This window comes from Mustelus asterias, chromosome 8 (assembly GCF_964213995.1).
Source record: "Mustelus asterias chromosome 8, sMusAst1.hap1.1, whole genome shotgun sequence".
NCBI classification, from domain to species: Eukaryota; Metazoa; Chordata; class Chondrichthyes; order Carcharhiniformes; family Triakidae; genus Mustelus; species Mustelus asterias.
The window spans coordinates 67,761,280-67,773,639 of record NC_135808.1 but is presented as its reverse complement, the minus strand read 5'-3'; the positions used below and the strand labels follow the sequence as shown (position 1 = coordinate 67,773,639).

Sequence of the window (12,360 nt, the reverse complement as noted above, 5' to 3'; positions counted from 1 at the left end):
CTACCCATCTAGCCAACTCTCCTTGTATCCCATGAGCCTTAACCTTCTTAACCAACCTGCCATGAGGGACTTTGTCAAATGCCTTACTGAAATCCATAGAGATGATATCCACGGCCCTTCCTCAGTCAACCGTTTTTGTCACTTCCTCAAAAAACTCCACCAAATTTGTAAGGCATGACCTCCCTCTTACAAAACCATGCTGTCTGTCACTAATGAGATTGTTCCATTCTAAATGCGCATACATCCTGTCTCTAAGAATCCTCTCCAACAACTTCCCTACCATGGACGTCAAGCTCACTGGCCTATAATTACCTGGGTTATCCCTGCTACCCTTCTTAAATAACGGTATCACATTCGCTATCCTCCAATCCTCAGGGACCTCACCTGTGTCCAACGAAGAGACAAAGATTTCCGTCAGAGGCCCAGCAATTACATGTCTTGTCTCCCTGAGCAGTCTAGGATAGATGCCATCAGGCCCTGGGGATTTGTCAGTTTTAATGTTACCTAAAAAACCTAACACTTCCTCCCTTGTAATGGAGATTCTCTCTAATGGGTCAACACCTCCCTCTGAGACACTTCCAGTCAACAAGTCCCTCTCTTTGTGAATACCGATGCAAAGTATTCATTTAGGATCTCCCCTATTCCCTTGGGTTCTAAGCATAATTCCCCTCCTTTGTCCCTGAGAAGTCCGACTTTTTCCCTGACAACTCTTTTGTTCCTAACATATGAATAAAATGCCTTAATCCTGTCTGCCAAGAACATTTCGTGAACATTACATCTTAAAACAAACTCTAGCAAATCAGGTTATTTAATCATATTGAAGATCTAAAATAGAACTTTGTTCGATTTTGTATACCCTTAGATGTCCTAAAAGTAACAGTACATTGTTGCCTGATCACCAACCTAACCTTAAAACCCACTGTTAAATTTCACACATTTTTACACCTTCCTTCCTTTCAAATTCAGCTATTTTCTGCCTGTGGGAAATTGGTGTGCGCAAACTGACTGCTGTGTTCTACAGCACAATAACTATTCTCTTAAAATCAATTGGTTATAGAGCACTTTAGGAATTGTTGTGGGCTTTGATGTCAGCCTTTTAATTGATCACAACTTTACCCTTCAAGTAACCAGACCAAGTCACGGAGTTCACTTAAACAGCTGTTTTAATCAAGCTATATAGCAGGGTCCCTGGAAAGTCACAGGTCAGTCTGTAACAAGCCGGAGCCCCAAATTCAGGAAAACACAAGTTATAGGTTCAAATTCAATTACAAGTAATTAGCACATACCAATCATGGTGTAGGAGTTATCACTATCCACTCAATTATTGATCAAGGCTACATCATTCAGATATTAAAACCAATCGTAGTCACCTTACGCCTGCTTAATTATAATATCAAATCAGCTTGAGGTTTTTAATTGCATCAACTGGTTATTGTCTGAACTATCATTAAACACCCCAGCTGTGTCTAAATATTAGAACACAAATTAACCCCAACGTCGGCCTCAATAGCTTCCCCCAAGCTAAGACTTCTTTATCTTCCCCTCTTATCTGGAAGGACAGTCCAGTCGTTAACACAAATCATCCTAACATCAGCCTTAATGGCCTTTCCCTAGGCTTCTTCCCCCCATCTTATCTGAATGGACTGTCTTTGTAAAACAGCTTGTTAGCTAACTGTGTGCAGGATATAAGTATATGCTTTTTTAAAAACCCTTTCACTAGCCATAGTTACTTAATATGATATAGCCAGTATTCTCTTCCATAATTATTAGTATGGGTATGATTCCCCCTCAGGATTCAAGCATTATTAATTCAAGTTATTTCTTTGTATTAATAGTACAGAGGGAAGACCTTGCTGTTTCTTATTTCAGAAAAGGCACATACCTTATTGAACACGAGCATACTTACTTGTTTGAGACGATATTCACGGTTTATGACTTGTTGCAATTCTGTAACTTCTGCAGACAGCAAGTCAATCTTTGCCTTTTGTTCAGGTGGTACGGTACTGCCAAAATTAATGGTTGCTGATATGAATTGGTTTTATATAGTTATGAAATTTACACATACTTTTGTCAAATCATAAAAACCATATCCGGAGTACACATTTTAAAAGAAATACAGTAGGTACCAATCTACTTCACTGTACTTTTAAAAATTAATGGTTCAAGTGGCAGTTCTTCAGTTGACAACTTGTCTCATAAGATGCAGAGTTAAGATACAAATTTACCAGTACAATATGCCACAAAAACTTGCCCCAGTTTTGTAAGGCCATTATGGAAAGAGCCAATTAATGCTGCACATTAAAACAACATGACATAAAATAATTTACATTACAAGGTGACTATAGAATATCAACAGTATTCTTAGAGATAATATTTGTAAATTAATATTCTCTCAGGAAAGTAAAAACAAAAGTAGCAGTGTGCTGAAAAGATGTGGGGGGGGGTAGATTCTCACAGCCTGCTGCGCTGCTCTAACCAGGAGGTCAGCGATCGGGGCATGGGGGGAGGTCGCACGGCCAATGATCGGGAGGCTGGCAGTGCGGAGCTACTGCGCATGTGCCAATCTCCGCTCTGACAGATCATCGCATGTGCAGTGGCCCACTCAGTACTATGCTGCCAGACTCTTCAGCAGGAATAGGCCCTGCCCACAACTTTTTAAATGAGATTCACGCTAGTGCACAGAGTGTGGGAGATTCATTTTGAAAACCCCGCTGAAAAGACCAGCAGGATTTACTCTAGTTTTTACACAAATTTGGGAGAATCCCACCAGTGGTATTTCAGACAATGGACATGAAAGGACAGCAATATTTTCATTGAATCGATTCAACTCTGTCCAGATGCCTCATGATTTTGGATACTTCTAACAAATCTCCTCTCAACCTTTTCTTCTCCAAGGAATATTTTCTGCACCCTTTCTTAATGCCTTCACATCCTTCGAAAGTGGTGTCCAGAATTGGATACAATTCTTCCAACAGAGGCTGAACCAGTGTTTCATACAAGTTTAACATAACTTCCTTGCTTTTGTACTATATGACCCATTAATAAAACCTAGGATGCTGTATGTCTTATATACCACTCGCTCAATTTGTCCTGCCATCTTCAATGATTTATACACATATCCACCGAGGTCCCTCGGCTCCTGTAGCCACCCCTTTTACAATTTTAGTTTACATCATCTCTGCAATCTCTCTTCCTTAACGAGGCCCAATGATACTTTACAATATTTCTTCCTAATAATACAGTATATGCAGTTGTCTTGCTTGCTTAGCTCACAGTCTATGAAATATACTAAGTGCACTTAATTTAAATGTGGGTCATTTTTCCAGAAACTTTTTAATTTTCTGTCTCAGACATAACACAGAACAATTTTCACTAGTTGCTGGTTGTTTTGAGTGAATACTCCAGTCATGATAATTAGGAATTTGTTCAGCATGAAATGGCAATATGAGATTTCTGCAGACTTGCAATGTAGCCGGTATGCAAGTACTATCAAGACTTATTTTGTTAACGCATATGCACAGTGGTTAGCACTGCTGCCTCACAGCGCCAGGGACCCGGATTCGATTCCCAGCTTGGGTGACTGTGCGGAGCCTGCACGTTCTTCCCGTGTTTGCGTGGGTTTCCTCCGGGTGTTTCAGTTTCCTCCCACAGTCCAAAAGACATGCTGGTTAGATGAATTGGCCATGAATTGGCCCTCAGTGTACCCAAACAGGCACCGGAGTGTGGTGACTAGGGGATTTTCACAGTAACTTCATTGCAATGTTAATGCAAGCCTACTTGTGACACTAATAAATAAACTTAAAAAAAGACATTTTGAGACATGCCTATCGAGCAGAACCTGATTATATACACAACTTTGTCTGTAACAGATTAAATTGTATTAAGATCCACTTACTTAAGACTTTCAATTTTGTATTTCATTTCTTCATTTGATGAAAGCATGTGCTGCATCATTTCCAGATTCAATTTCTTTGGGGAACAAATACATTGGTCAGCAATTCTACTAGCCTTTTACTCTTGCAACATGATGCAGAGATTATTGAGTTCAAGAAACACTTATTGTACTGGTCTGAAATAATCAAGAACACATCACAATCACCTATGTAGTAAAATAAAAGCAAAACACTACAAATACTCTGCAGATCAGGCAGCATCTCTGAGGAAAGAAAAGAGTTATGGTCATGACCTTTCATCAGAACTAGAAATTTAGAGGTGTACCAGATTTTAAGCACAGAAAAAAGAAAATTCCATCCATTCCATACAGCAAACATTGGTAGGAGTTGTTTATAGTCCTCAAAACAGTAGTGGTAGTGTGGGACATGGTATTAATAAGGAGATTAGAGAAGCATGTAGAACGGATAACAATCATGAATGATTTCAATCTGTATATGGACTTGGTAAACCTAATGAACACTAAAACTGTGGAGGACGAATTTCTGCAGTGTGCTCGGGATGATTTTCTAAAGAAGTATGTTGAGCAGCTGTCTAGAGAACAGGCTATTTTAGACCTAGTCTTGCATAACAAAAAAATCTTGTTGTAAAATAACCTTTAGGAATGAGTGACCATAACATGATGGAATTTTACATTGCGTTTGGAAGTGAGGTAATTTCAATCTGAAGCCAGGGTCCTAAATTTGAATGAAGGAAATTATGAAAGTATGAGGGACAAATTGGTTGAGCTGAATTGGGAAAATACATCAAGGTATGATGGTATATAGGCAATAAATAGTATTTAAATAACTATCACATAGTTTACAGCAACCATACTTTCATTTAACAAACGAAACTCCAAAAAGAAAACTCAGTCAACTGTGGCTCACAAAGTAAGTTACGAATTGTGTAGGATTAAAGAAAAAGCTTATAAATTTGCCAGAAATAGTATTAAGTCTGAGGATTGGGAGGATTTAAGAGTACAGCAAAGGTGAACCAAGAAACTGATAGGGAAAATAGAATATGAATGCAAACTAGCAAAAAATAAAAAAGGACTATAAACATTTCTATAGGTACGTACAAAGGAAATGGTTGGCTAAAACAAATGAAGGACCATTACAGGCAGAGTCAGGAGAATTTATAATGGGGAACAGAGAAATGGCAGAGAAGCTAAGTGATTACTTTGCGGTCTGTCTTCACCTAGGAAGATATAAGAAATCTCCCAGAGTTAGAGATCTAAGGGACATGGGGGAAATGAGGAATTGGAAGGCAATTAATATTAGTAATAAGGTTGTATTGGAGAAGGTAATAATCCTGAAAGTTGGGAAGTCCCGGGAGGTAATGTACTACATCCCAGAGTGCTGAAAGGGATAGTTATAGAGATAGTCGATGCATTGGTGATCATCTTCTGAAATTCTATAGATTCTTGAAGAATTCTATAGATTCTTATAGGAATTCTATAAATTCCTGCAGATTAGAAGTAGCAAATGTCGCCCCACAATTTAAGAAGTGAGGGAGAGAGAAAACCGGGAACTACATACCTGTTAGCCTTACATCATTAGTATGGAAAATGCTTTTGTTTTATTGTAAAGGATGTGATAAATGAGCAGTTTAACTTCTGTCATTAGTAAAGGAAACAGGGTAGTATGCGGTATATTAAGGTATGAGGACCATATCTTTAATATGTTATACAAAAAACAAATTTTTAATGTTTGCTTCTTGTATGCCTTATTAGCGATCGGGGGGCAGTTTAGGCAGAATCTTGGCTTTATAACGGATGTAATAACAGAGCATTATAACCAAGCTGAGTCAACATGGTTTCATGAAGGTGAAATCATGCCTGACAAGTTTATTAGAATTCTTTGAGGTGGCAATGAGCAGGATATATAATGGGGAATCAGTACATGTATACACCTGGATTTCCAAAAAACATTCGATAAAGTACCGCACAAAAGATTACTTAATAAAATAATAGTGGGTAGTACATTAGCATGGATAGAAGATTTGCTAACTGATAGAAGACAGAGAGTTGGGATAAGAGGGGCATGTTCAGGATGACGAGCTGTAACTAGTGGAGTGCCACAGGGGCCAAAATTATTTACAATATGTATTAATGACTTGGACAAGAGAAGTGAATATACAATTGCCAAATTTGCAGATGTCGCAAAAATAGGTGGGACAGTTTGATGTGGATGACACAGAGTCTACAGAGGGATAGGGACAGGTTGGGTCAGTGGCAAAAACTTGGCAGATGGAATACAATATAGGAAAAGTTGAAGTTATGTACTTTAGTAGGAAGAATAAAGGAGCTGAATATTATTTAAATGGAGAAAGACTCTGAAAACTGCAGCACTGGGGAATTTGGGGTCCTTGTGCATAAATCATAAAAAGCTAGCATGTTAGTTCAGCAGTTAATTGGGAGGAATGTTGGCCTTTATTTCAAAGGGAATGGACTATAAAAATAAGGAAATCTTGCTAAAACTATACAAGGCACTAGTTAGACCACACCTGGAATACTGTGAACAGTTTTGGTCCCCTTCACTAAGGGAAAATATACAGGCATTGAAGGCAGCCCAGAGAAGATTTCACTAGTTTGATGCTGGATATGGAGGGATTTTCTTATGAGGAGAGGTTAAGTAGGTTGGGTCTATCCTCATTGGAGTTTAGAAGGATGAAAGGCAACCTTAATGAGACATATAGGATTCTCAGGGGCCTTGATAGGGTAGATGCTGAGAGGTTGTTTCCCTTGTGGGAAAGCCTAGGACCAGAGGGCATAATCTCAGAGCAAGGGGTCACCCATTTAAGACAGAGATCAGGAAGAACTTCTTCTCTCAGAGGATAGTGAACTTGTGGAATTCTTTACCAGAGAGCTGCAGCAGCTGGATCATTAACTATGTTCAAGGCTGAGATAGACAGATTTTTAATCATTAAGAGAATCAAGGATTATGGAAATCATTAAGGGAATCAAGGGTTATGGAGATAAGATAGGAAAGTGGAGATGAGGATTAGATCAGATCAATCATGATCTCATTGAATGGTGGAGCAGATTCAATGGGGTGAATGGCCTACTTCAGCACCTGTCTTATAATAATAATCCTGTCTTGGATAATGATCCGATTGGGCATTGTCAACATGAATTCATGAATGGGAAATCATGTTTGATGAACATGCTGGGAGTTTTTTGAGGATGTTATTAACAAAATTGATAAAGGGAGATGGTAAACGTAGTGTACTTGGATTTTCAGAAGGCTTTTAATAATATTGCCCACAGGAAGTGAGATAGGAAGTAATATACTGGCATGGATTAAGGATTGGTTAACAGGCAGAAAACAGAGAGTAGGAATAAAAATGTCATTCTCATGTTGGCAGGCTGTGATTAGTGGGGTATTGCAAGGATCAGTACTTGGGCCTGAGCTGTTTACAATATATATCACTGATTTGGATGTGGGTACCATACTTCCAAGCTAATGGATGAAACAAAGCTAGGTGGGAATGAGTGTTGTGAGGAAGATGTAAAGCAGCTTCAAGGGGATTTGGATAGACTTAGTGAGTGAGCAAGAACATGTCAGATGAAGTATAAAGTGGATAAATGTGAGCTTATCCACTTTGGTAAGAGGAACTGATATGCAGAGTGTTTCTTAAATGGTAAGATATTAAAAAAGTGTAGATGTACAAATGAATCTGGTTGTCCTTATTAATAAGTAACTAAAAGCTAACATGCAGGTACAGCAGGCAATAAGGGAGGCTCATGGCATATTAGCCTCTATTGCATGAGGATTGGAGTACAGGAGTAGAAGTATTGCTTCAATTGCATAGTACCTTGGTTAGACTACACCTTTAGTATTATGTGCAGTTCTGGTCCCTTTATCTTAGGAAGGATTTTATTGTCATAGAAGGAATGCAACAAAGCTTATTATCTAGATAGTGAGAGATTCAGAGCTCTAGATTTAGAGGGATCTGGGTGTCCTGCATGAATCACAGAAGGCTAGTATTCAGGTACAGCAAATAATTAGGAAAACTAAGAAAGTTATTGTTTATTGTGAGGGAAATTGATTATAAAAATAGGGAGGTTATGTTTCAGTTGTACAGTGCATTGATGAGAAGTAGTTCAGAGATGGTTTACAGGACTAACACTGAACTCTTTCTAATGCATTTACATCTTGCCTTATATGAAACCAATACTGTACACGCACACGCCAGATGTTGTCTCACCAGTGCCCTGTACAAACGAAATTAATTTTGAGACCTTTTTAATGTAAAAATTTAATGATTGAAATGAAAAATAAATAAGAAAGGAACAAGAAAGCAGATGTAGGCCATAAGGAGAGAGTGAACAGCCACACTGTTAAGTAAGTAATCTGCTTCACAATCCTCAGTAAACTTATAGAATCAGACAAATGTACATCAATGTGAAAAACAAGTACAAAATGAAAACAAATAAATCCTGCACACAATAATTAATTCAATCCTCCCTTATATTTTGGTGCAAGGCCAACCATTCTAGTTGTTACAGGAATCTTGTTACTTGCACTTTGCTGTACACAGACAATAGGATTACTTTAGATTTACAATTGATACTTACAAAACTTTTTTGTTGATTCAGGTAGGTCTCTAGGGTCTCTTTCCTGAACTGAAAAAAGTTGATGATGCCACTCAAAATGACAATGGTACATTTTGTTTCTTTGTTGAAAACGTCGGTATGTCAGGTGAACAAGTGAGAAAAGAGGGGACAAAAATAGTATTCTGCTCATTGCTTCTGTGAAATTACATGTAAGGTACTTCAAAGTTGTTTCAAAGATTAAGTAGATAAATAAATTAAATAATAATGCAGCAAAATGAATCGTACTGGTGCGCTTGAAAAAAATAGCAATTTCTTCATCACATTTAAGAACATAAGAAATAGGAGCAGGAGTAGGCCATCTAGCCCCTCGAGCCTGCCCCGCCATTCAATAAGATCATGGCTGATCTGACGTGGATCAGTACCACTTACCCGCCTGATCCCCATAACCCTTAATTCCCTTACCGCTCCAGGAATCCATCCATCCGCGCTTTAAACATATTCAGCGAGGTAGCCTCCACCACCTCAGTGGGCAGAGAATTCCAGAGATTCACCACCCTCTGGGAGAAGAAGTTCCTCCTCAACTCTGTCTTAAACCGACCCCCCTTTATTTTGAGGCTGTGTCCTCTAGTTTTAACTTCCTTACTAAGTGGAAAGAATCTCTCCGCCTCCACCCTATCCAGCCCCCGCATTATCTTATAAGTCTCCATAAGATCCCCCCTCAACCTTCTAAACTCCAACGAGTACAAACCCAATCTCCTCAGCCTCTCCTCATAATCCAAACCCCTCATCTCCGGTATCAACCTGGTGAACCTTCTCTGCACTCCCTCCAATGCCAATATATCCTTCCTCATTTCAAAAGCATTGTTTCTTTGCTTCAATACCTAATCAACTTCATAACTGTAAAGCACATTTTACTTCATTCAATGTCAACTGCAATTATCAACAGGCTATATGCAATACTTAATGCAATTATAAAATACAGAAAATGGAAAATCATATTTTTCCACAGACCAATGTGAATGTATTAAATATCATCTATGTTTGTATAGGTCAGGGCGCCAGAAATCTAGTGCTGGGATACGCTGGGCATCCGGCCCCGCTGAAATCTCCCACCCCGCTGAGCTAAAAAAGCAGCGCAGAGGGATGGGAGAATCGCCCCCAACATCTTTGTGTCCTGACTGGTACTTATCCATCAGTCAATACAATTGGTTTGCTAGTTATTTGTCTTACAGTCTTTGGCAGTTGTGCCATTGTATCTATCTAAAGGAAGAAATCATAAAAGAAATGCACACAAATACAGACGATAATGTCACTGTGACTGCATCACATAATAAAGAAGTTAGTGAGAATCAAAGAGTAGCCCTTGAGAAAATCTCAATAAGAGCCCTTGAAAAATAAATTATTGTATTTAAGTTGATTAATGTTCCTATTTTGGTATATACATTTATGACAGCTTGCATTTACCATACTTGTTCGACATAAATTAATTCAGAAACATGGAAAACTTACTCGGGTTCAAGAGATCACTCATCTCAAAGTATGGGACTGAGCATAGTAATATTAAATTCTGCCTGAGAGAGACATAAAGATTAGTTTAGACAATTTATAGGATCTCACAAATTAAAAACCAGCACGTTATTTAATAGTAAACGGTTGCTGCAATGCAAATGTGAACAAAATTCTACAAAACTTTAAATCTGCTTAGTATAAAACATTATACAAATAAACACAGCTTAACCGTTTAACATACAATTAATGTTCGTCACAATTTATCTACCAGCAAATAACTATGTATAATTTATTGCTTTTAAAAAGTCAGCCAAGCTTTTGGATTAGATCAGTAACAGGGATTTGTGTAGTAACAATAAAGAGCTCCATCAACATGATAAATGACTACCAAAATCCAAGAAGTGAAAAGCCAAGACCAATATTATCACTGGGAACTTCTTTGGGGTTTTCACCACTTTGGCATCATATCACCACCAAAAACTAAAATTATGAGCATAATAAGTGGGTGTTTCTGTCAGTCGTCAACCAAAGTTATGGTGAAGGAGTGGGAGAAGCTGTGACCACAATTCCAGTATATATACAATACAAATGTCAGTTACCACTGCAAAACCTCCTTTTCAAAATAAACGGGATGAGAATTTAAATTAACCTTAACTCTGCAGGCCAGAAAGATGGTTAATTGGTGACCTCATCAAAGCATTCAAAATATTAAACAGTATTGATAACATAAAACTAAGACACTTTGAAGACAGAATCATCAGGTCAGAGGGCATAAAGTTAAATTGATATAAAGACTCAAGTCTGATAAATCTGTAATAATTTGCCAGTCAGTCGAGTAGAGTCATAACCATTAGAACTAGAACTTTCACACCAGATTGCATACATCATAAAAGTGCCAAAGAAAAATGGAGAGGAAGCTTGTATGGCACAAGTTTCTTTGTAAAGGAAGCACTTGAGATCAGATGAAGTTCCTTGGAACTGGAACAATTAAAACACCTCTATTTTAAAAGCATATAGAAATAATGGGAACCATTTTTAAAGAGTGGACTGGAGTTATAAGCAATAACTGTTTTTTTCATCTCGAGTGTTTATGGGCATGACATGATAAACCTTTACTTCTCAGAGTTTTATAAATTAAGTAATCTTTGACTTGATACAGTTGGCATATTTCAGGAAGCAGTCATTAAAAAAAAGAAAATCAGAAGAGTGCACTTTTTAAGTGTAAAGTCAGGCTTTACTGGATCTAAAATTCATAGAAACATAGAAACTAGGAACTGGAGTAGGCCATTCAACCTATGAAGCCTGTCCCCTATTCAATATGATTATGGCTAATCCTATCTCAATGCCAGATTCCTGCTTTCTCCCCATACCCCTTGATTTCATTAAAATCTAACAATGTATCTATCTCTTTCTTGAATACATTCAGTGACTAGGCCTCCACAGCCTGCTGTGGTAGAGAATTCCACAGGTTCAGTACCCTTTAAGTGAAGAAATCTTTCCTCATCTCGGTCCTAATTGGTCTACCCTGTATCCTGAGACTGTGTCCCCTGATTCTAGATTCCCCAACCAGGGAAAACATCCTCCCTGCATCCATTATGTCCAGCCCTGTTAGAATTTTATATGTTTCAGTCAGATCTTCTCTCATCTTTATAAATTTCAGTGAACACAGGCCCAATCGAAGGAATCTCTCCTCATACGAGAGCCCCACCAACCCCAGTATCAGCCTAGCGAATCTCCGATGCACACCCTCTCTGGAAAGTATATTCTTTCTTAGGCGGAGAGACCAAAACTGCATGCAATACTCAAGGTGTGGTCTCACCAAGACCTATAAAACTGCAGCAAGACACCCCTATTTCTGAACTCAAATCCTTTTGCAATGAAGGCCAATATACCAATTGCCTTCCTAATTGCTTGCTGCACCTGTCTCGCCACTTTCATTGACTGGTGTACTGGGACACCCAGATCCCTTTGTACATCCACACTCCCAACATATCAGCATTTAAATAATACTCTTCCTTTGTTTTTCACGCCAAAGTGTAAAACTTCACATTTAGCCACATTATACTGCATCTGCCATGTGTTTGCCCAGTCATTCAACATATCTAGCTCACCCTGAAGCCAACATATCCAGATCACCTTGCATCCTCAACTCACAATTCTGCCCTGATGTGTGTTGCCAGCAAATTTGGAAATGTTACATTTGGTTCTCTCATCCAGATCAAATATATAGTGAACAGTTGGGGCTCAAGCACTGATCCCTGTGGTACCCCATTAGTCAATGCCTGCCTCTTGGAAAAAGGCCCATTTATCCCACTCTCTGTTCCTGTCTATCAACCAACCCTTGATCCATGCCAATACAT

At 38.5% G+C, this 12,360-nt stretch overlaps 1 protein-coding gene across 2 annotated transcripts in view; it reads right to left on the bottom strand.

Moving 5' to 3' along the window:
• The window catches only part of nuf2 (UF2 component of NDC80 kinetochore complex), a 40,160-nt gene that overhangs the window by 16,240 nt on the left and 11,560 nt on the right, over positions 1 to 12,360 (bottom strand). For both annotated transcript variants that reach the window (XM_078219338.1, XM_078219339.1), the window contains 4 exons: positions 10,001 to 10,062; positions 8,513 to 8,610; positions 3,896 to 3,969; positions 1,907 to 2,003 (listed from right to left, as the gene is read on the bottom strand). In XM_078219338.1, coding sequence (XP_078075464.1) covers positions 1,907 to 2,003; positions 3,896 to 3,969; positions 8,513 to 8,610; positions 10,001 to 10,062 — 331 coding nt within the window. The remainder of the gene's footprint in view (positions 1 to 1,906; positions 2,004 to 3,895; positions 3,970 to 8,512; positions 8,611 to 10,000; positions 10,063 to 12,360) is intronic.